The following is a 24,475-nucleotide window of genomic DNA, read 5'->3' as shown; positions in this document are numbered from 1 at the left end:
TTCCAACCCTTCAGTCTCCGCGGAGGAGGGGGTCTGCCGACCCCTCCCGCGGGCCGTCCCTCTGTCTGTATCCCGGCAGGTCTCTCCATCTGGCCATTCCTGTGACCATCAGTACAAAGGGCCTGTGAGCCGCTGGACTGGCCTCCAGGGGGAGCCCGGGGGAGGCTGGGGAGTGCCCAGCGGCTGAGCCGGCTGCTGGGTCTCCAGCCAGGGGCTCCACTGTTTCCTGCCATCTGTCCGTTGCCCTTGGGCAAACTGTTCACACCTGTGGCCTCAGCTCTCCGCACTCGGCTTCTGCAAAGCTCTTTGCAAGTGTTTGTAATAAAAACGAAGACCGACTTTTAAACACAGCAGGAGACTTTTTTAAAACTATGTTAAGGAAGGGCTCTGTAAATTTGTTTTTCCTTCTTTTATTTTTAACCAGCAAAATCAAAACCAAACAGCCCCAAACCACACACACACACACACACACACACACACTTTCACAACAGCCAAGAAAGCTCTCCCAGATCAAAAAGCCAATTTCAGATGATATTTCAAGAGCAAACTACTTGACAGTATTCTTTTAAAATGGAGTAAAAGCAACGAGGAGGTTTTACCGAGTCACCCCGCCCTCACCCGGCCTCCCTTCCCCGCAGATGCAGAAGCTCGTGAAGGCCGCCAAGGAGGGCACCAAGGATGGCCTGGAGAAGACGAAGGCTGTGGTGAAGCGGGGCCGCTCCTTCATCAGGACCAAGTCCTTCGTCTCTGCAGGTCCGCGGGGCGCGGCCTCGGGGAGGCTGCCTGGGCTCAGGGCCCGCGCAGGGCAGCGGGGACTCCGGGGGCGGCAGGAAGTTGAGTGAACTCTCGCAGGGGGTGGATTTCGCCCCCCCTTCACTGGCTCCTCCCAGCAGTCGGGTGATCGGGGGTCCCCCCGGGGGCTTGCTCTCCCCCCGCAGAGCCCCTGGATTCTCAGCAGGGTCGTTGATAATAGAACACAGTCACGGGGGTGCGTTCACAGTGCCCGGGGCTCCTGGGCACGTTTCCTGCCCCTTCACGGCTGAGGCTGAGTACGGTGGGCTCTAAGTGGGGACTCAGGATCCTCTGTGCTGGTGAGAGGATTCCAGAGTTCTCAGGTTTTGTGAAACATTTCACTCAGGGGCAGGAGCCCATGCCGCTTGTGTGTCAGAAAGATAGAGCCTGTCTGGGTGTGTTCACGTCAGCAGCAAGCTCCGGGCGAGGGTTCTCCAGCGTCTGAGCACGTCTGGGCACTGGTGTGGTAGGAGGTACCCCGCTGTGCAGGTAGCTGAGGGTTTACGTGCGGAATGACCGTCCTGCCTCTGACTTGGTCCTTTAGAAGCACGTTTCTTTGTTGCCACTACGAACTTCTGATGTGCAAAGCCGGTGCCGGCTCAGTGCAGGACTGCTGATAACCGTGCAGGGAGAGGACTTTAAGGTCACGTGTTTCCCCTGCGAATGGCCCAGGAAGACTGTAATTGGACGTAAAGCCACCTGGGCCTTTAGAGAAGGTGTGATCCTCACGGAGCCCCCAGCCTCTTTGCATAGGATGGAGAGTGTGTCAGGGGCTGAGACGGGGATGTGGATTCTGATAGAGTGTGCTCCCCGGTGGGGAGCTGGCAGCGGGGCAGGTGCCCCAGAGGGGGCACTTCGTGGGAGGGCGCACGGGCAGAGCCCCACAGGTGCAGAGGTTGGGGTTAGGGGCCCCGGGGTCTGGGGCCTGCTCAGAAATGCCGACTCGGGCCCACCCGAGACCCCTGAACCAGGATCGCAAGGGAACGGGGTCCAGGTGCACGGGGCAGGCCGGAAGCCAGCTCCAGGGGGAGAGTGAGCGGAGTATCACAGGATCGGCCCTGGTCTGTGGGGAGGGGGGCCCATTACACACACCCCTGAACCCTGCGGCCTTAGCTTCCTGAGCTGTCAGGTGGGAAGCCTGGGCTAAAGTCGCGGCTCTTAGCCCTGGAGTTCACAGGGAGGAACCGGGAGCTCTTACAAATAGCGTGTGCCAGGCCTCCACCCCCAGACCGTCAGTGGACCTCTGAGGGAGATGTCCGCACACTGGAATGTTGTGGTTTTTTTAAAGACTATTTTGTTTTTAGAGCAGTTTTAGGTTCACGGCAAAACTGAGTGAAAAGTACGGAGATTTCCCATAAACCCCTAGCCCCACTCGTGCACAGCCTCCCCTCCCCCACTATCACCATCCCCACCAAGTGGTCCATGTGTTACAATCGTGAACCTACACTGACACATCACCATCACCCAGAGTCCGTGGTTCACGTCAGGGCTCACTCTTGCTATTGTACATTCTGTGGGTTTGGACAAATGGATAAGGAAACATATCTATCATTATAGCATCACAGGGAGTAGTTCCACTGCCCTAAAAATCCTCTGTTCATCCTTCCCTCCCCCCAAACCTTGGCAGCCACTGATCTTTTTACTGCCTCCATAGTTTTACCTTTTCTAGTTGGACCCATACAGTCTGTAATCTTTTCAGATTGGCTTCTTTCACTTAGTGATACGCATTTAAGGTTCCTTCATGTCTTTTCGTGGCTTGATAGCTCCTTTCTTTTTAGCTGAATAATATCCATTGTCTGGATGGACCACAGTTTATTTTATCCACTCACCTACTGAAGGACATCTTAGTTGCTTTCAAAGTTTTGACGATTGTGAATACAGCTGCTGTAAAATCCGTGTGCAGGTTTTTGTGTGGTTATAAGTTTTTGGCTCCTTTGGGTGAACACCAAGGAGCGTGACTGCTGGGTCATGTGATAAGAGTATGATTAGTTTTATAAGAAAGCACTAAACTGTCTCCCAAAGTGGCTGCACCATCCTGCATCCCCACCAGCAATGAATGAGAGTTCCTGTCGCTCCACATCCTCACCAGCACTTGGTGTTGTCACTGCTCTGGATTTTGGCTGTTCCAATAGGTGTATAGACACTGTAGGTTTTTTAAAGCTCCTCTGACAGTTCTTCTGTGCAGCTAGTGTTTTGTATCTTTGAATTAGATAATCTCCAGGTTCCTATTACCTAAAAATTCCTGTGCTTTTCTGGTGTCTAGCTGTTTTGTGAATTCTTTAGATTACTTAGCTGCATCTAAGTTTTTAGAAATGAATTTAATTTTGGTCTAGAATTTTTGATCTTGGGGAAGTTGTGCTTTTTCAGATTTCTAGTGAGAAAGGGAGAAAGTCAGGAGCTTACTAAGTCTCCCTTCATTTTCCCTGACTATCGAGTGTTGGTTCTTAGTCATTCATAGCTGCTTTTCTTTGTTTCTGACTTTGATATGTTATAGATTAAGAAATTGAAATATGTATTTCTACTCTGCCATCTAGGTGTTCAAATGACACCTCTGCTTTTTGAAGTTAGACTTCAAGTATTGAAAATCTCAAATATCGACAAACACCACATTCCTCTTGTGGGAAGGATATTTTCTTGGGTTTGTTAAAACTTCACTTTACTCATTGCTGGGTGGAATGGAGACGTGGAACTGAGGTGTCTGCCCAAGGCGTTGCTTTGACAGCCAACTTTACTGCGCTGTGATGTTATATCCTGTTTCAGTGTCAAACTAGCACATTCTGTCTTCCTTTAAGACCACAGATCCTGTCTTGAAGAGGAGCAGAACTTGTTCATCGACGTAGACTGCAAGCACCCGGAAGCCATCCTCACCCCGATGCCCGAAGGCTTGTCTCAGCAGCAGGTAGGATGCGTAGGGCGGATACCCCCGTGTTTATACCAGGACGGCTGTGCTGGCTGGGAATTACCTGCTGGCACAGACTCCCAGCCATTCTATCCACCTGGGCTCGTCCACTGGCCTCTCCTGGTCCAGCAAGGAAGGGGTTAACCCAGCAGCGGGCCTAAATATTTATCAGCCCCATTGTAATTGTGAAAATGCGTGGAATGTCTGCATTCTTTGTGAGGGTCATTTATACTCATTCACACTGATGGGACGTCTCTACAAAGGGACTGGATGTGACTGTGTAAAATGTGTGTGTGTGTACATAGTGCCTGAGTCTGAGATTAAAAGATAGATTTCCAGCAACTCACGAAGTCAGCCGAATATCAATGAATTTCTTCATCTCTGAAAATACTGTAGGTAGCAGAGGGAAGATATTCTGTGCTTTCCATTTGATTATCTTTGGGTAAAAGGAAAAGAAAGCTTCAGAAACAAGGGCGTCAGAGACAAGGGCGTACCACAGAGTTGGGGGCATTGGGGGGAGGGGTTGATGGTTTTGGGTGGGGTGTGATTTGAGTTTTTCCCACGTGGGCAGCCTGATGCAGGTCATGGAGACTGAGAGAGATGAAAGATGATGTAAATAGATGATGTAGGTAGATAGACGTAGGTGGGTGATGGGTATACAAGGTGGTTGATAGATGCATGCATCGTACACATGACACGCATGCACAGATGTGGTGTGCAGACAGAACCACATAAAAATCCTCTGTGGTAAGTTCAGAGTCTAGTAAGAAAGATGACAAGCTGTGTTGAAAAGGCTGCCAAGGGGCTGTTAGCCATAGGTCAGGCTGGAGTAGGAAGCTGGCACTTGGTTGGGTTGCAGGGGGCAGGAGAGCGGGGTTGAAGGTGCTAGTGAAGTGTCTGGTGTGTGGGTGCTGGGCTGTGAGAGGCCAGGCTCGTGTGCTCAGGAGGGGACACGTCAGGCAGGTGTAAGGGTCACCCCCCTCATCCTTGCATGCCCCCTGTGGAGCGCATTCACAGGAGGACACCCAGGTCCAGAGGGGCCTCGTGGTCAGGCGGCATTGGGCGGCGGGCGTGGCCGGGTCCGGTGCTCCCCTGGATCCCACATCCTCAGCTCCCTCCTGCTCCTGGGGTTGACATGTGGCCGCGTTGCTGGCAGGGGCGGGTCGACGGTTTTTGCAGGAGCAGAGAGGCTGCTCTTCACTGACCCCCTGCTCGCTGCCCAAGTTCTTGGCTCGCCCACCTCATTTTAGCCTCACAAGTCTGAAAAAGGGCATCGATTGCTCAAAAATACTCTCGATGTTCCTGGAGGCCTCCCCTGGGGCTCCAGGACTTGGGTCCTCTTCCCGGACAGCGTGGGGTCACGTGGTCGGGAGGCACGTGGAGCCTCCCCGTGGGGGGCCCCGCGGGTGAGGGACTGTGGCCGCCGTGCAGACGCACGTGGCCGCGGGGCGTCCCCGGCCAGGCTGAGACTTGGAGACAGCAGGGGCGTGCGGGTCGGCCAGGGGACGGGGGACAAGGGAGTTTTGAGCCCGCAGGGTCTCAACAGACACACACAACTGCCAGTCAGTTTTGTCCCCCAGAGGGCCGGGTGGTGACAGCGAGGACGGGTCCCTCGTGCAGAAAGGGCACCTCTGTAGGCACCACCCCCCGCCGGCCCAGTTCCCACCCCGGGCCCCGCACTGGGGCAGGGGAGACTCCGGCCAGGCTGCTCACTTGTTCCGCGAGCGCCGTCCTCCTTCCCGTGAAACGGGGACCTGGCGTCTGCGGTGTCTTCCTCGTGGCCCGACAAGACAGTGACGCGACGCGTGTGGTGGCCCTCAGGGCTGAACGCGCCACGCCAGGGTCACGACGGCCGACGGCCGGAGAGGGTTTGTGTTTCGGTTTCTGCGCTGCTCCCGGCAGGCTTCCTTCTTACCCCTGATTCACAGAGGTTGCTTTCCCCACTGGTTACTGCTTGTTCTCCGGGGAGTTTTCCATTAAAAGATTAAACCCGGATGTCAGTGCTCTTTGATTTTTTTCTTCCAAAGTTGAAATAAGGTAACATAACTGTCAGGAAAAATGCTGCATATGAAGTGTTCTTTACATGCCCTGTTTGGTGGGAGGAAAGCCTTTATTTCCTGGGTAGTCATTTACTTGAAAGGTAGCACTGAAGCTGAAGGATGAGGCCAGCATCCTCTGCCCTCCGGCCTCTGATCCAGGGTCCAGGCACAGGGAGGGGCTGCTGTCCTCCTCCTCCTCCTCCTCCTCCCCGCCCCTCCCCTCCGCTTTCCCCCTCCCCTCCCCCTCCCCTTTACCCCCCTCCTCCTCTTCCCCCCTCCCTGTTTCCCTCCCCTCCCCCTCGCATTTACCCCCTCCTCCACCTCCTCCTCCTCTCTCCCCCTCCCCCTCTCTCCCCCTCCCCCCTTACCCCTCCTCCTCCTCCTCCTCCTCTCCCCCTTCCCCTCCCTGCCCTCCCGCTCCCCTTTGCCCCCCCACCTCCTTCTCCTCCTCCATTGCGCTAATCACCTCCTGGCTCAGGCACGTCTCCCGCGGGTCCCCGTGGCCTCGTAGGAAAGCTGGTCCAGGGCTGAGGTCTCCCTGCAGCCTCGGGGTCAGGGTCCCGGGAAGCCTGAGGCCTGGGGACCCGTGCTGGCTGTGCTGTCCACGCACTGAGTTTAACTGAGGGGCTGACCCGACCTGCGGGAGCCCTGGGATCCGGGGGAGATTTGGGATTTTATTTTGTATTTTTCAGTAATATCAATTCTAGGTCCTTTGACCTGATACATTAGTGTCGTCTCAGGACTTAAAAAAAATATTTAATTCCTAGGTTAGACCCCCACCCCCGCAAATCCTCAAATATCCTGACCCCAGAGTTGAGACAGTGTGTGGGAATCTGAATTTTGGGAGAAGGCCGGCCCAAATTTGACCATCCGCAGTTTGGGGGTGTCTGGGTCGTGGGGTGCCACCCTCGTTTCAGAGGGTGGGGTCATCGCTGCGGCCGCGTGTGCTTGTGCTTTAATTCCGGACTCAACTGCCTTTTACACACATCACTTTCTTCCTTAAGTGTCCTTGAAGGTTGCTTTTTGCCTTCATTTTGTGAAGGAGCAGCCCTTTTGTAAGGAGAGGAGTCGCTCCCTTGTGGATGTCGGTGACTTGACAAGAGGTGCGCCCTCGGAGGATGTGCCTTCTGCCGCCAGGTGGCGTCGCGGTTCCTGGGATGGGGCTGCCGGGGGTGGGGTTAGAAGCAGTCTTGTCATTTCTATGCTCCGCTTTCCGGAGTTTTTGCACCTAGAATTGACGTTGGTAATTTACTCCCTGCGTTCTTAGCTTTGTAGGCTTCGAATGGCCTCAAAACAAAACAAAACTATACCTCCACCTTCCAAAAGTTTTTTTTTTTTTTAATAACTTTGGAATAATGATTTTAGATATGTTGGTAATAGCATTCTTTGAGTCAAGACTGGAAGGTTTTTTTTCTATGCTTAATGTATACATGAAATACCATGTAATTCCATGCTCAGCACATAAAATACAATCCGTTAATTCAGTCCATTACTGTTGGATGAGTGAATGAAATTGTTGTTAATGCCATAATTTAATTGTGTTGCTGTAGTTGTGGTTTATAATTTGAGGTTTACGAATAACAGAATTGTAGTGATGGGCGACCAATGTTTTGTGCCCATAATGGTAGGTAGTTAATGCACTAATATATTTTAAGGCCTTGGGAGTTTTCATTTATGTACTGTCTTGAAAACAAAAAACTTTTTTGTCCACAAGCCTCAACAGAAGTCAAATTTATCTGTTGTGTTTTCTGAGGCAGGTTTTGACTGTTGTCTTTTCAAATTCTCAACAGGTCGTAAGAAGATATATTCTGGGTTCGGTTGTCGACAGTGAAAAGAGCTACGTGGACGCTCTTACGAGGATTTTGGAGGTATCTAAATGCCACGTTGTATAATGGATATGTTTCGTGAACCTATGAATTATAAAATACTCAAATTGGCAAAATTCTTAAAAGAATCTGAGAATTGTGTCTGTGTATTGACATCAAAAGTTGCGTGGTTTGTTTGGACACAAACGTAGTTGCACAGGTGAGTTTCTCCGTGTTCTTTCACGAACCCTGAGAAAAACCTGGGACGTCCTTGTGCGTTTCTGCCTCAGCAATACGAGAAGCCGCTGTCTGAGATGGAACCCAAGATCCTGAGCGAGAGGAAGCTGAAGACGGTCTTCTACCGGGTCAAGGAGGTCCTGCAGTGCCACTGCATGTTCCAGATCGCGCTGGCCAGCCGCGTGGCCGAGTGGGACTCGGTGGAGATGATCGGAGATGTCTTCGTGGCCTCGGTAACCGAGCCGGCGTGCCCAGAGGGTCTGCGGGGCTCCTCTGGGCTCAGGGCCCCTCCCTTCTCCCACGGATGCCTCAGGGTGGGTGTCCTGCCGGCCTGAGCCCAGCTGCACCCCACAGCGCCCCGGCCGACACTGCGGAGCTCTCCGTGGGGGCCGGTCTGAGGTCGGGAAGCTGCGCACGCGTGTGCGCCCAGGGGAAGGATGTAGAGAGAAACGTCCAGAGGCTCCGGGGGAGCTGCCCCTGGAACACTTCACAGACTACACACCGTCAAGCATGGGAGGCATCACAGGCAATTTGATGATGGTTTCGTCGCCGAGTCAGGGCCCTGCTTGTGAACGGTTTTGTGGGGTTGTCGGCTTTAAGCCCTCACAGGGTCTCACCCCTCCTGGGAACCGCCTTGTGGGAAGATACCCACCTGTTTCCCTCAGCCCTGTGCTCCCTGACCTGGTGTCCCGTTGTGCGGACGCAGCCTCCGGGCCCCGCGGTGACACAGGACACGAGCTGGTCCCACAGCTGCGCTGACCTTTCCCAGCAGGAGCCGCCGCAGCCCTGAGCTCCAGCGCTGGGTGGCTCCGAGCCATTTATCTTCGGCCCATTTGTGAATCGTCCACACTGTGGACTGGCTGGTTTTCCATCTAGAGGTAGCAGAGGGATTCTGAAGTTGATTGAGGGCAGCGCTGTCAAGGGACAAGAGCTTGAAAGATTTTCAAGTGTCCGTATACTTAGAGGAATGCTGTCATGTGATACGTGAAACCTTTTTTCTGTATATTCTGTGCGTGTGCTTAATGAGGTATATAAGGTATGCTTTGAACATAACGTGGAAAGAGAGTTCTTACTATAATTAATTTGCATAATCCTCTTCAGTGATCTTTATGAAAAACAAAAAAGAGATATTGGACATTTCCTTTTTTTTTGCATTTCTGCCTATTTTATATATTAGTTTCAACTCTTAGTCTATCCTTCTTAAAATGTTTACCTTGGGAACTTTTTTTTAATGTAGAAGAAAATCTTTTTAAAACATGTATAATTTAGATGAAAGCATTTCTTCTCTAAGTGGCCACACATCTACTTATGGGAATCGCTGTCTGTCCTCAAGAATATGTGGGATCTTAGAAGAATAAAAGGGAGTGAGGTCAACGTCTCTGCCTCTGGAAACCTTTGCGCTTCTGGGAAAATTGGGCAGTGGACCTATGTGGCGTTGCCCCTCAGCCTGGGGAAACAGGTGCGGTCAGCTGTCCTCCCCTGAGCACCTCCAGGGGATGGTTAGGTCAGGATGCTGGGGCCTCCACATGCTGAGGTGCAGGACATTCCGTCCTGGAGGTGAAATCCACAAAGTGCCAGTCAGCAGGAATTTAAAGGAGGATGTCTGTCCACACCATCTTTATACGACTGTAGTCAGGAACATTGCTTAACTGAAACCCAAACTGCCACAGTTTTGAGCAAGGCAGCCTTAAAAAGCATTGGCACATAAGATCAGCCAGCCCTTGAAAAATTCCTAGCAAGTCTGCTTAAAGAAAACGATGATCACACACAGTCATAATGAAGTTTATCCTATGAAAACATCACAGTGACCGAGAGGTTATCGTTAGCACAGGTTCCAGCCTTTTATTGTAAGCTTGGGGAGGAAGCAGTTGGAGTCTGCGTTATTTACATTCCTCAATTTCCTTTGTATTTCAGTTTTCCAAGTCCATGGTGCTGGATGCTTACAGTGAATACGTGAATAATTTTAGCACAGCTGTGGCAATCCTTAAAAAAACGTGTGCTACAAAACCTGCTTTTCTTGAATTTTTAAAGGTAGGCGCTTTAAAAAATTTTTTTGTGTTTTATCACCCTCTGATAACAGGTGTGATGCCAAAATACTTTGTAGTGAAATTTCACCAAACCTTCCCTCTAAATGTATGATGTTATTTATTGAAAAGATTTTAGCACCAACAGGACCCTAGGTGTTGGATCAGTGCTGGAAAGGAAGGTGAAGTTTTTAGTGACAACACAGCTCTTTGGAAATAACCTCCATTTGCACACCCTTAGACATATGTGGACAGATGGGAGGGGTCAGAAAGTGGAGGTCAGACCCCAAACCAAGCGGCCGGCTGTTGCTTAGCACAGGGTTAGGAGTCACAGAAGGTGGCTTTGGAGTCGGTCGGGGGCTCCTTGGCTTCTTTGGGTCAGGCAGTGAGCAGACCGCCTAAAGATGAGCCCCCGCGGTGGGTAGGGGGGCTGCATGGTCCATTCCTCCTCTGACGTCGGGTGGGGGGCTCCCCATCCTCCCGGGAAGGGCAGCTGTGGAGAGCCTGGTGTCCACGAGGTCAAGCCGGGCTCCGGGCTCCGCACCACGTGGCCCCTCAGCTGGAGAGAGCTGGGGACTCCTCCCCAGTTTGTAAATGGTCAGCCTGGGGCGTCCCCTCCTGCCAGAGAAGCCCCCCTGCGGAGGGAGGGGGCGCCTGGCCCTGGACTCCCTCCCCCCTGGCCGCCCCTGGGGAGACTTGCCAGGACACGGACACGCCCCAGCCGCGCCCCGAATCTTCACGGCAGCGCGAGGGCTGAAGTGGGGAGGTTTGTCCCAATGCGGGACAAGCCGTGGCGGCCGCAGGGACTGCGCCCCAGGTGCAGGGCAGGTGCCTTTAGGGGCCCGTGCTGCTCCAATTTCGGATTCTGTCACTTTCTTCTTCTTCTTTCTTTTTTTTTTTTGTAGCTGCACTTTGTTGTGATTGTAGAATCTTAGAAACTAGTTTGACTCTTAGAGTATTGAAATTAGCTCATAAATGGCTCTTAACACATCAAATAAAAACATTGAAGGTTTCGGTTCAGAAAGCAGCCAGGGCTCGCTGCAGGCTGAATGACGTCAGCGTGCATTGGCGGTGTGTGAGGTGTAGAAGGTGTTTGGAGCAGGTTTGGGGGCAGCCTCTCCGTGGACAGGAGCAGGTGCGAGCTCCCGCGGGGGCTGCGTCCCGGCGGGAGCCGCGAGTGCCGGCCCTTTGTCACCCCGCAGCAGTGCCAGGAGTCCAGCCCTGACCGCGTCACGCTGCACAGCCTGATGACGAAGCCCATCCAGAGGTTCCCGCAGTTCATCCTGCTGCTCCAGGTGAGGCCTGCTGCGCGGTTCGGCCAGTGGTCCCGTCTTGCCGTCGTCCGTCCCTCCGTGTCCAAGCCAGCTCCTCGTGCAGACGCCGGGCTCTCAGCTGCCCCCGCTCCCGGGTCGCTTACATCAGGGCGGGGCCGGGGGCGGCGAGACCCCAGCCTGCAGCTGCCGGTCCCTCCGGCCCCCGCCCGTCCTGAGCTCCTCTCCTGGGTCCGTCGGGACCCCCCTCATCAGCATAGACTCTGGGGGGGTGAGAGGGGCTTGTTAGGAACACCAGACACCCCTCCCCGCATCACTCAGGAAATTCCGAGGGCTTTAGGGGCCCCGGGCCCGGGACCTGAACTGGGGCAAAGCCAAGTGAGTTTTCATTAACCACACGCGCTCGTGCACTGGGGGAGGCAGGCTGGTCACCAGGCAGGTAGACACCAGATGTCCAGGGTCCTGCTCTGGGGTCAGGTGTGTGCCCAGAGGGGAGGGGCAGGCCCAGGAAGCTGCCGGTCAGCGGCGGAGCCGACCTGCTGCTTGGGGAGCGGGAGCTGTGCAGAGAGATTTCCCAGATACTCCGACCCTACGTTTTTTTAGACCAAGAATTCTCAGTTAGGTGCGTGCGTTGATTTAAAGAGTAGAGCTGGCTTTGAGTGCAGATATAAAGCATCGTCGGATCAGGAAGGCCTTGCCCTGCCATGTGATGTGCCGTCAGGCCCCCGAGACCTGGGACCCGCGCCTTGCGGGCTCAGGGCTCACCCTCCTTAGATGAGCGTCAGGCGTTTGAATCGGTTATTTCCGAGGAGGGTCTGCAGTGGCCTCCGCCTCTCCTGGTTTCTCAGTGACACTCAGCTCGTTTCTATAGTTAAATCAGGCGACTTGTTGGCTCGTCTGGTCATTAAAAGTGATGAAAGATGAACCGTGAAGTCATCCCCAGGGACAGAGAGGGTGCATCAAAGGCCTGAGGCCTCGATGGGCCCACCCGTCACACGGTTCCAAATTTTAAAAATTGGTCCTTGTAAGAAGTTTGCTCTTTCCTTTCATTTTTATTTTTACTTACCTCTAAATGTTTCCGTTTGCTGAGCAGGAACAGATGAAAATTCTTAAAGTCCGAATCCAGTTACGATAGACTCCAGGGTTTTGGTTTAAGCACACATCCTTGTGGACAGATGCGGCTGCTTGGCCTGGCCCTTCCCGGGTTCCTTAGAGCTTCCTGTACAGTTGGTCCCCTCCGCCCACTCTCCCCCGCCCCACCTGGGCGCCAGCCCTCGACCCTCCAGGGCAGAAAACTGCCTTCACCGTGGCCTGATGGCGGCACAGCACCCAAACGGCTGGTCCCAGGTTTGTGTGAACACGGTTCCCACAGGCAGGTGTTCAGTCCTTCCTGCTGTCTGAGCACAGGCAGTTCACAGGGGCAGGGGGCTCAGACAGGGCAGGGCTGGTTCCTAGGAGAACGCAGTCGGCGTCAGAGAGGGGCAGTTTCTGTACTTCTGTATTTCCATACTTCAGAGATACCTACAGGTCCGTGTGCAGGGATCCCGCTTTGCGGGTAAGATGCTCCCGGAGGTTGTTCCTGGAGAGGAGTGGGGTGGAAGATGGGGCAGGCGCTCCCCTCCCGCCGAGCTCCGAGCCCTGCTGCGTCCGCGTGTGCCGAGGGGCCGGTGAAGGGGGATGGCGTGGAGGGGCCCGTGCCTCTGACCCCCGGCCACTCCCCTGCCTCTCCTCGTCTCACCACACCTGACCCTCCTCGGCTCTCGGGGCCTGTTACCTGTAGTTGCGATGACCCTATAGCCGTCCCCCAGAGCTCGGGATCAGGCTGTGCCCCTGGCTTTTCTGGGCCTGCCGGTTTCTACTACGTGGTCCCCCAGGAGCCTTTGTCTTTATCCTGACCCCCGTGTTCTCCCCCGTGTTGTACCCCGATAAGTAACAGCCTGGCAGCCGCCGCGCACCCCCCTTTCCTCCGCTCAGCTGTCCGTCCGCGTGCGGCGCTGGTTCTGCGGACGGTGCTGGGATCCGGGCGGGTGCGACCTGGCTGCCCTGCTGGTACCAGAGCTCCTGGGAAGATGATTCATTTTGCCTTGTAGGGTTCGATGTGGTTCACGGGGAAACGATCGCGTGGAGCAGTGTGTGTTGTTCATTCACACGGGGAACATGCGATCGTTCGGCGAGTTCTTTCCAGACCGAAGAGAACAGGAAGCTTAAAAAGACAGGGCTCTGCTGCTGCAGGTCCCGGGGGCGGGCGGGCCGGGTGGCCCGGGCAGGGAGGCCTTGGTCTTGCTTGCCCTCCTTCTGCGAGGCCGGCAAGGTGACTGCACCCGGCGCGTAGACGTCCCCCTCGAAAGTTGACTCAGAGCCTGGAGTTGGCTCTCTCCACGCTCGTGGTGCCGTCGGTGCCCGTGCTGTGCTCCTGCAGGGCCCCCCCGCTCCGCCCGAACCAACGGCTCAGGGCTGGGCGCTCAGGACGCAGACCCGCCGGCGGGAAGGGGACTCCGGCCGTCTGTGGGTCCACTGGTCTGGCTCACGCTGAGAACAGCAGCCTGACCGTCACCAGAGAGCAGAGATTTCTGAGGTCCTGGCGAGCTCGCAGTAGGGATGGGTCCCTTCCTGGAAAACGGTGTCTTGTTTCCATTCCCATCCCCGTTTAATAAGGCAGTTTTGTTTTTGCAAAAGGAGCTTTGAACGTTCAGCCAAATTGTGACTCACTGAGTTTGTTACCCTTTCCCAGGGCTTACTTTATTCCTCAGAAGCAGCGGATGCCAGGGCCAGCCTCCGGCTGCCAGAGTCGTGGGATGCTGTCGGGGGGTGGGGGGTGTGGTGACCACCCGCTGCTCCCATCTCTGCATCACACGTCCGCCTCCCCTCTGCCTTGTTTCTCCTCAAGGACATGCTGAAGAACACGCCCCGAGGACACCCCGACCGGCTGCCCCTCCAGATGGCGCTGACGGAGCTTGAGACACTGGCAGAGAAATTAAACGAGAGGAAGAGGGACGCTGATCAACGCTGCGAAATCAAACAAATAGCAAAAGCCATAAACGAGCGGTACCTGAACAAGGTTGAGAGTTTTCCACTCTGTGCTGGGGCTGTTCTGCTTCGTGCTAATGAGCCTTCGCTCTCTGAGCCACTTATTACTAACTTCCTGGAACCTCTCGGCGAGTCCCTTGGCCCAGAGTTCTTGACTGAGGGTCCATGGAGAGCCTCGGGGCCACGAACGCTGCAAAGTGAGCACAAAGCCTTCGTAGTCTGTGCGTTTTCTCAGGAAAGGGGCTCGTAGATTGACTAGGTCCTCAAATGGACCCAGGACCCCAAAAAGGTTAAGAGCCACTCTTTTAGCCGAATTTTACTTTCAAAATGCAGTGTTTCATCTTAGTCCTACTTGAAGCATAGATATTCGCATGCATTCTTACTTGTATCCACGGTGCGTGCACTGGGCTGTATTTATCGTGAAGGAGGGACGCAGAACACAGCGTGAAAGCAGTTCCTCAGCAAAGCTGTACCTCAGCTTCGTATTTACAAAGCCATTTTCCTGCCACCATAATCCAGTTTCACGTAGGCTTTGCCGTTTTTATCTGAAGCTGTAGTCCACAGGAGGAGGTTAATGGATGTGAGCTGTGTTAAATAATTTTGTTTTGTCGGCAGGGATACTTTCCTACTATATACTGACATCCAGTGATTTAACTACAAGAACTTTATTGTCATATGTTTTAAGCTTAGGTTTTCCCTGATTCTCCAAAGGATTTGTACAGGAATTTTTATAAGCAGAAAATTCCCTTCACTGATATTCTCGAGGTGGCTCATGTTGTTTAAAATCCCGCTTCCCTGTGGTACCCGAATGTCTGGGAGCCCACGACAGTCCGAGGGCCCTCAGAGGTGACGCATTGCTTACCGTTGCGCTAGTGAGGATGCAGCTTCATCCCCGTGAGGTCGGCTGGCCAGTGTGGACGTCTGGGCCAAGGACTCCGGATTTCCTGCTGGGCTGAACGGCTAAAATAAGTTCTGTATGACCTATGTCACTTTACTAATTAATATGAAGCCTCTTTCCAAAGAACCAAGAGTACTTTGTTTGGCTCAGAGAAGTAAAACATGGCAAACCATGAGCAGTCAGGATGTTTTCTTCAGTATGCTGTCCTCGGGAAAAGTAAAATCACAGAATAATGACTTTCGCTTACAGACATTCCCGGTTGATACGGTGTCCTAAGTAACGGAAAGGTTGGGGTGACCGTCTGTAAGGATTGGAGCGTGTATTCCGAGGAGTCACTGAAAGAGAGAGAGCACATTGAGTGACAGGTGAAAACCAGCGGAGCCCTCGTGGCTGCGTCAGCATCTCATAGCTAGAGAAACTGCTCACGTAAGGAAGTGAGATCCCTGCCACTGTGTAGATTCCTTAAAAAAAAAGCCACTTTTTGAACTCTATACCGTACGTGCACGAAGCGTGATTGGGAATATAGGGATTATCTGTAGAGAAAAAAGAATCTAGAAAACCTTGACGTTGTCTGCTCGTGTATTTTGCCAGGCTTCATTCTCATCGTTCTTCTTTTTCTTGGTGGTCTTTGAACGTCCAGCTTCTCAGCAGCGGAAGTCGCTACCTCGTCCGCTCCGACGACGTGATAGAAACCGTCTACAACGACCGGGGGGAGATCGTGAAAACCAAGGAGCGCCGGCTCTTCATGCTGAATGACGTGCTCATGTGCGCCACGGTCAGCGCCCGGTAGGTCAGCGCCCGGCAGGTCAGCACCCGGTAGGTCAGCGCCCAGCAGGTTAGCGCCCAGTAGGTCAGCGCCCAGCAGGTTAGCGCCCAGTAGGTCAGCGTCTAGTAAGATGAACGGCCCCGCGGGGAGCTCCGTGGTCACAGGCGGTCTGTGTCTTGGTGAGCGGATGCCTTCGCTTCCCTTTCACTCTGGACAGATGTGTATGCAGAGCTCAGCCTCTCGTCCTGTGACTTGCATGGGTCCAGGGAGGGTCCCCGACTCACTGCTGGTGGAGCTGAGGGGCGCGTGGGTGGGTTTTCTCTGTAAACGTCAGGCAGGTGTCAGAGCTGGAAACTGAACCGAACTCCGTTTCTAGCCGTCCTGAATCAGCTATGGTTCCTGTCCGTATCATCGTTCAAATCCTTTCTCATTAGTTGCTTCTCTATAAATATGTTTTTGATGGCTTTTCTTATTAAATTTGGGTATATTTATACTCTGTGAAAACCCACTGTGGAACCGCGTGGTCAGTCCTGGTGAGAACGCCAGAAGCACTCAAGCCCGCAGTTCAGAGGCGTCTCTCTTGAGTCTCCAAGGGATGCGGCGTCCCGTGATTGATTCCTGTGGCTGTGCCTGACACGAGGGTTTCTGCTCCTTGCAGCACCTCTCATGACAGCGGTGCCCTGACATCGACCGGCCAGAGGTATTTGTTGAAGTGGAGCGTCCCTCTCGGGCACGTGGAAGTGATAGAATACGGCGGCAGCGAGGGCTCGGGGGAGAGTGGCAGGGGTCCCGTGGTGCCCGCACCCGAGAGCCTGGCAGTGGTGGCCGGCACCAAGCCAAGTGAGTGATGCGTCACGGACGTGCTTGCAGGTCTGGGGCCGCCATAGCTCTGATGTAACCTGCTCGGTCCTCTGCCCCTCACCGTGTTAGGAGACCTGGTTAAAACGGTAAATCTGTCGGGTGACACAGTCCTAGAGCCTGTGCTTAACGTTGGCTGGCGCACGTGGACACACGTGCCAGCCGGGAGGCTCCTCTGTGAGCCTGTCCCCGTCAGGGTCCGGGGGCGGGGGCCCTGCCCTTGGGATGCATTCCATCTTCCTGGTTTGCATCCTGTCCTGCGCTTCCCGCCAGCAGCTGCGGCAGGGGCCCTGCTCTCTCCGGAGGGTGCGTTGAGTGGATGCAGAGAAGGTCCCAGAGAGCGTGGCCCTGGGTGGTGGTCTCAGCTCTGCCGCCCCTTCCCCTTCGGTCTCCACGGAGGTGGTGCCCGCCTGTGCCTTTCACAGAGAATCGGGGGAAGAGGGTCCCAGCACTCGCTCAACAGTCTTATAATACAGTTATTGTTACTAAACGGTCTGAAGATTCTAGATTTTGAACTTGGTGTCATAATCATTACTTTCTTCTTCTGTTTTCTTTTTGTTTTGCTTTGTTTTTATCCAAGTAAAGCCTGGCTAAATTTTACTCACTCACTGGCCTTGGCCCCTGAATTGTGGAGCACTTAAAGTACAGTGAATGGGAACTTTCCATAAATTGTTTTATATATAAGATGAGCCTTTATATTTAAATTTATAATATTAAAAATAAGCGTGTTCAATAACCTTTTAGACTGTGTTGTCTCTGACATGTTCAGAAGGAGGCTGCTTTTGAAAGGTGCCGCTTTTCTGAGCGAACATGCACGTTCATTTGGGTTTACGGGAACAGGTCGCAGTGACCGTTGGGTCCCATCTGATGTGGGGTCTCTTTTATCGTTTGTTGTTCTTCGCCTGATGTTAACAGTCTTGCAGTTCGGTGGTCTGCTTGGGATGCTAGTTCCTTGAGCATATGCTCCTAAACTCCTGAATTGCTGATGAAAAAATCATGCTCCTGTTTAAATAACGTGCATACTGTCTCAACTAACAATCGAAATACCAAACTGTATCACAGATTTTCGTAAGGAGGGACCAGCTGAGGAGTGGTTTTGGGAGGGGGACAGAGTGGGAAAGGGAGGGAGGGAGAGACAGTCTCCAAGTTGACTTGATTTATTAAAATTTTACTTAGTAAGAGCAACGTGAAGATTTTGTGTGTTAAATGTTCTTAAAAATCCGTTTACATTACTTGGAAGTATAGCAAATCCTATTTATGTCTTGGTTTTGTGAACAAAAATAATGCCTTTGTGTGTATTACAATGGAAGCAATCTCAAGATGGGTTTGTGATCAAGATTGCCTCATTGTGTTCAGATCTCCAAGGATGCCTTCAATCCATGAAATAGATGCTGTGTTACAGGGAACACTGCGTTCTCACGTTCAACTTCTAATTTATGGTTCGTACTGAGCCAACTTAGAATAAGATTCAAGTCAGCAGTATTAAAAAGCAGAAAGCAGGATGACTTAATTTGTAAAATATTACACACAAGAAAGAACCTGGACTAAGTTTACTGCTGCATTTGAGCCCTAGATGTTATCACGAGCTCCTGTCAGCTACGGCAGATGCAGATACGTGGTCCCCATCGTCCATCAGAAGAAAGTGTGTCACTCTGCAGAGTACATCTTTTTCTTCACTCTGAGTTTAAGGAGAACTTTGCTTCCAGGTTATCTAGCTGCTGACTCTGGCTTTACAACTGGTGATGCTGCTAAGTCCTTAAAGGCAGGACCGAGACCACTGAGTGGTCCCCAGATAGACCTCAAGACCTGAGAAGTTGCTGTAGAATCGGGGGCCCTTGATCCATCTCCATCCAAGGATCCTCTTACTCTCATGGTTTCCATTACATGTGTGGTCAGACGCCAGGAGAACAAAGGCTAAGGTCAGAGAAGGAAAACAAAGCAGTTGCTGATAACGCAGTAAAATATCTGTCTCTTGGAATAAAGGAGAGCAGAGTGAAGGTGATTGTTAATGTTTAGGCAATGCTGGCTTCTTGAGGAGAAAGAATTAAGGTGCCCATTCGTCCCTTAACAGGTCTGTATCATCAACAGATTGTGACAGTGGGAGTTTGGCTGGCTGGTGTCTTGGTGCAGGTTTCCAGGTGGGGAGACTCCCGGGGAGGACATGTTCTCGGCCCAGGTGTCCTGGGAAGGGCGCTTTGCAGAGCCGCTGCCCATCCTGGTGTTCACGTTGTCCAAAACTCTTTTAATAGTCCTAGTTACATGTTACTTCTTTTTAACTTTTTATTTTATTTTGGAGTATAGTTGGTTAACAATCTAATGTTGTGTTAGTTTCAGGTGTACAGCAAAGGATACAGTTATACATATACATATATCTGTTCTTTTTCAAGTTCTTTTCCCTGTAAGATTTAACCTTATAGGTTATTACAAAATATTGAGTATAGTTCCCTGTGCTACACAGTAGGTCCTTGTTGGTTATCTATTTTAAATATAGCAGTGTGTACATGTCAATCCCAAACTCCCTAACTATCCTTCCCCCCCGATTCTTTCCCTCTGGTTGACCTAGAGATTGTCATACTGAGTGAAGTAAGTCAGAGAAAGAGAAATATCATATGATATCACTTATATGCGGAATCCAAAAAAAAATGATACACATGAACACAATTCACCCATTTTAAGTGCAGGGTGTTACCAGTCAAGGTGCCAAGTGGACAGACAGTGCGGGGGGGTTGGGGGGTGGGGGACAGGATGCTCTGGGTACCAAGTCTGGAGATCAGGGGCGATGCTGGCAGACGCAGTCAGCGCCGTGGGCGCAGATGTTTGCCTGGGATCCTGGTTTAGTGCGTGCCTCTGTAGTTTCCTCATCCTTAAAGTGGGTTTAATTTTTAGCTCTGAGCTGTGAAAGGGGAGTGTGGAGTAGATGGTTTTCAAAATGCCTTCTAGATTAAAAAAAATGGTTTTTAACAAACTAAAGTTTGCTAATTCTGTATGTGCTGGAAGACGGGACTCAAGCCCCGTCAGCTAAGTTGGAAGTCCTGTTCCCCGTCGATATTCATGTGACTGTTCTGCTGTTTGAACGACTCTGTTCTGAAGCTCAGTGCTGCAAGATTGGGTCTATTACTCAGCGGTGGAGACAGCGTGGCCCCTGCTGCGTGCCTTTGCTTGGCACCCTCTGTGTCCTTGAGTTGTGACACGTGATGACCTTAAACGTTTCCCTCTAGTGCAGGGCCCTGCAAGCTGGGATCCCTGGGTTGGTTTAAGCTTCCAGCCCCCGGAACTGACTTTGCAAAATTCTGTGCTAATCGCGTCTTATTTTCACCCTGCTCCATGCTGTCTCAGGAGGTGGGTTTATGAGAAAATAAATTTCCCTTTTGCCAGAAATAAGGTGACACTGTAGAGTGTTTTATTCATTTAGTTCCCACAAGTGGGCCCTAAAGCGCCCCCAGTTTGCAAGGAATTGTGCCAGGTGGGCGCCGTGGAGGGTGTGAGGGGCCGTGGCCACAGCACCGGCTCTGCAGGGGCCTTGGGGGGATGAGCTGCCGGACCCTCAGAGAGTCACGTACACAAGAAGGAGAAACCTTCACCACCCAGCAGCAAACGCTTCCCAAGGAGAGGTTCCTGAGACATTTCAACAGGTGAGAAGCAGTTGGTCTGGTTTAAAGGGAAGCACTTTTTCATGTGCAAATAGTGCAAATACTGATACATGCAGTCTCGTAAAAATCGCGCCCATCGCTCTCCACTTCGTTACTTAATCCTTAAAATGGGCAGTAAAAGCCAGACGCGTAGCTGGGCCTCTTTGTCGCAGAGTGAGACACACTGTAGGGGCACAGGACCGGCCTGGGCTCTGGGGGGCTGAGCGGCTGGACCAGCGTCCAGCTGTGGAGCTTTCATGTCGTGGGGCAGGGACGCAGGCCAGGGAGAACTGTGGTGGACACGGCGCTGACGTGCGTGTCGGCGGTCGTCTGCCCTGTGCCCCTCCCCACCCCCGTCGGCAGCCTGCAGGGGAACAGATGGCAGTTCCAGGGAGCCAGGCACCCCTGTTTGGAAATGGGGCCCTTGTTTGCCAGCCTGACAGCCTGCCTGGACCAGTGTCACTTCCCATCCTGAAGCATTTACTGCGTGTCCCCTGTAGGCTGAAATCTAACACAGGTGCCCGGATCCCTGCCATCTGGCTGTGAAGCGGGAAGCGGGGGCAGTGGGTACAGCAGCTCAGGAACGAGGGAAGGGGCTACTGCCATGATTAAAAGTACGCTGGAAGAGGGACTTTCCTGGTGGTCCAGTGGTTGAGACTTCGCCTTCCAATGCCGGGGGAACAGGTTCGATCCCCGGTCAGGGAGCTAAGATCCCACATGCCTCCTTGGCCAAAAAAACCAAAACATAAAACAGAAGCAACATTGTAACAAATTCATAAAGACTTTAAAAGTGGTCCACATCCAAAAAAAAAATCTTAAAAAAAAAAGCTGGAAGAGACCGAAGCATCCTTACCCTCCAGGGAGCGGCATCCGGGCAGGGGGTGAGGAGGACTGAGCCACTCTGGGGATGCGGGAGGGTCTCCACAGTCACGTGCAGAGACCGGGGTGGGAGGCGAAGACCGGAGAAGTGAACCCAGCTGAAGACGAAGTGCGAAGAATAAACAAGAAGCAAGTGCTCAGGGGCAGGGAGGAGGCGCTCTTCATGATACAAACAGACGTGAAACCTGCGTGAGGTCGGCTTTAACCTTGCGCGTGAGGCCAGCTCTGCTCCTTCTCAGAGGCAGACGGAGGGGGCCTGGACCCGGGGTCCAGGGCCGGAGCTGATGCTCGCCCTGCAGGGCGTCACGCTTTCTTTCAGCTGCAGATGTGACTTTGGGTCGACTCCGTTCTGGAAGGAGAAGGAGGGAAAGTTCCCTGTCAGACCCGGGCTCCTCTGTAGGCACCAGCCTCGCCATCCGAGGAAGCAGAGAAGTGTGTTCCCCACGCGGAAGCAGCTGCCCGAGAGGGACAGGGTGCCCGGCGGGGGCTGGTCTGCCGGGCAGAGGCCACCGCGCGGTCCAGGCGGGAGGGTCGGGGAGAGAGGCTCCCACAGACGTGTGCGTATCCAGTCGCCAGACTGTGCCCTGAAGATGCGTAATTTTAACAGTCGGTTCTTCCTCATTAAAAAAAAGTCCTTGATCTGTAAGCTATCAAACTTTTCTGAATGAAAGGAAAGTTCTGGAAAGGAGAGCTTGTCCCGAGGCCTGCGGACTGCTGGGTGGGGCAGGGCTGCCTCTCGTGTTCAGCGGGGTGTTTACTCAGCCCCCGCCCTGCGTCCCCCTCGCCACCCCAGGACCGCCCACTCTCTCTGGGTTGGATTCCGTCTGCGGTGTCTCCGCACCCTGTTTACTCCTCCTCGCCCCGCCTCCTGCCTGGAGACCCCCGGCCCTGGACTCTCCCACCACCCCGGTGGCTGGTGTGACGCAGGGGCCTTGGCCTCAGAGCTGCAGCCGGTCCACCCCCGCCGGGGCCTGAGTCCGCACCACTGGGAGTCCCTGGGCAGTGTTGCTGTTTCCTTAGCCACATGGACTCCACTGAGCTTTCAAACCCTGCATTTTCAAGCCAAATTGCAAGGGTTTCCATGGAGATGGGCGCAGTGAGAAGCTGTCTGCTCCCAGAAACCCAGGGTGCTGGGCATTGTGACCAGATGGTGGGAAATCCACCCAACAGAAATCTTGATTTGCAGATCTGTTGTTTATATGAATTTAGCCAGAAAAAGAAATTTTCCTAAACTGAAAGTAGCATTTGGGAAAAGAACGACGGCTCTTTGTTCTGTTTTGTGTAACTTGAGTGGATGCTGTGGTTTTTCGTGCGCATCCTCTGGGTTCATTAGGATCTTATTTGCTGTTTGTGTGTTTGTGTCCCCAGCGTGCCCTTCCATAAAGCAGCTCTGACACTCACCACATGTGTGAACTTTGTGATGTTTTCACGTTGGGTAAAGGCAGAGAAACTCTTTCTAGTCCCAATAAGGAAGATTCTCTAACCCGCCAGGAAAAGTCCTCTTCTCCCTCCGGGGATGGGGTGACTCAGGCAGCGTTGGTTTTATCCCTGATGAAATAGGACGGGGCTGGTGGGGCCTCGTGAAGGCAGCTTTAAGGGGGAACCAGGCCCGGTCCTGTGACCTCCCGTTTCCTGTCCTTCCCCGTCTCCAGAGCCTGTCCCGGGCGCCCGCCGACCTCTCTGCTCCGACACGTGACTCTAGACCACCCTGGACGCCGGGCCTCGTCCTCCGCGGCTCCCACCCCGCCCTCCCTCTGCTTAGACAGGCTGGGCCTGGCGGGTCCCAGCTGCCGGGCGGTGGACGGCATTAGTCCAGTGTGTCGGGTTGGCAGGAGGCTCCTGGTGACCCAGGAGTCCGAGTGCGGCTGCCCTGGGGCTGCCCGAGCCCTTCTTGTTTTCACACCGAGGACCATCCGCCCACCTCCAGGGCGTCCCTGTGTGTTCAGAGTGCACAGAGGAATCTGCCCTTTCCTTCCTTCCTTCCTTTTCTTTCTTGTTCTGCCGTCTCTGTCTGAACCTTGCACTTTACCTACTCTCTGATAAAGAGTAAAGAGGCTTTACAGGCACCTATTCATTTATGATCCTCTTGGTTACAGACACAGAGTTCTAAATCAGCTCCAAATCTCTGCACTGTCCCCCTGGGATGGCTGCTCACACAGGGCTTCCAGATGACTCCATCGGTCAGGCAAGAGTTACACTGAGGTGCGTAGAAAGTCACCATCCTCACCACCCACCCACTTCACTCCCGAAACCCTCCAGTAGCTTCAGAACTCTTTGTGTGCTAACCGTTTGCTTAATGTCCCCCCAGACTTAGATCATTTGGCTAAATGATCAGCCCGAGTCAGCGGTGGGTGCTGTTCTCGCGGGCGCTGGGAGCCTGTGCACCCACCCAGCTCATTGCAGGCCTCCTCTCCATCCTTTTAAAAAAGCGTTAGAGAAGGCTCACTGGGGCACTCACATTGGTGTTGGGAGGAGCGCGGTTGTTGAAACTTTGGTTGCGATTAAAGGTCGTTTCTAGAGACCAGGGACCTTTTACTAATAGTGATTACATCAACAGTGCTTTAAAAATACAAATTGTGACACATCCGATGGACTAACTCACCAGCGTCCTTCAAAAATGTCAAGGTCATGAGGGAGAGATGGCCTGAGGCACTGACCTAGCAGGTTGGAGGAGACTTAAGGAGGTGTGACAGCTTCATGCGTCGTGGGGCCCGCCTTTGGGTCCCTGGGAAACTGGCCTCCGTGGGGAAGCCAGTGAGGTCTGAGTAGAGCCTGCGCTGGCCAGTGTTGCTGCAGCAATGTGAATTCCTGCTTTGGACGATGCTTCTGTGGTTCTACGAGGTTAACATCCAAGACCTGGTGTAGGGAACTCTGTGCTGTTGAAGCTTTTCTGTAAAGTCTAAAATTACGTCAAAATGAAAGGTCGGAAAGGGAAAAGCATCTACTTACTTGAAAACGTTCACTTGTAGAAAAATCTGGATGAACTAGACTCCCTTCTTGTGTCTCCTTCCTCAAGCCCCGGCGTGAACACGCTTGAGATTTGTGCTCTTTTTGTTGTCTTGTTTTGCAGACAGAGTTTACATGGGGCCGGGGCAGCTGTATCAAGATTTACAAAACTTGCTGCATGACTTAAATGTCATCGGTCAAATCACTCAACTGGTTGGAAACCTCAAAGGAAACTATCAGGTGACAGTCGAAGCCACTTGGCTTAAAATTCTCTTTTAATTTCTAAGTCGTTGTCAGCTGTGATCCCACCTCCCAATTCTGCCAAAAGCGAGAACTGATGTTACTTTAAGAATCGATCTGATCATGTATTTTCTCCTATTTCGGAGAAGGTGAAGCGCTTTTGGT

The 24,475-nt window shown here is 52.9% G+C and overlaps 1 protein-coding gene across 3 annotated transcripts in view; it reads left to right on the top strand.

Annotated features, from left to right (window-relative positions):
- Positions 1-24,475, top strand: part of ARHGEF10 (Rho guanine nucleotide exchange factor 10) — an 85,107-nt gene that overhangs the window by 34,824 nt on the left and 25,808 nt on the right. For all 3 annotated transcript variants that reach the window (XM_061177631.1, XM_061177630.1, XM_061177629.1), the window contains 10 exons: positions 639-753; positions 3,585-3,691; positions 7,521-7,598; positions 7,826-8,005; positions 9,687-9,803; positions 10,999-11,091; positions 13,955-14,125; positions 15,633-15,778; positions 16,417-16,598; positions 24,195-24,310. In XM_061177631.1, coding sequence (XP_061033614.1) covers positions 639-753; positions 3,585-3,691; positions 7,521-7,598; positions 7,826-8,005; positions 9,687-9,803; positions 10,999-11,091; positions 13,955-14,125; positions 15,633-15,778; positions 16,417-16,598; positions 24,195-24,310 — 1,305 coding nt within the window. The remainder of the gene's footprint in view (positions 1-638; positions 754-3,584; positions 3,692-7,520; positions 7,599-7,825; positions 8,006-9,686; positions 9,804-10,998; positions 11,092-13,954; positions 14,126-15,632; positions 15,779-16,416; positions 16,599-24,194; positions 24,311-24,475) is intronic.

This window comes from Eubalaena glacialis, chromosome 20, assembly GCF_028564815.1.
Source record: "Eubalaena glacialis isolate mEubGla1 chromosome 20, mEubGla1.1.hap2.+ XY, whole genome shotgun sequence".
NCBI lineage: Eukaryota > Metazoa > Chordata > Mammalia > Artiodactyla > Balaenidae > Eubalaena > Eubalaena glacialis.
The sequence above is the reverse complement of the archived record's forward strand: the minus strand, read 5'-3'. Positions and strand labels throughout refer to the sequence as shown.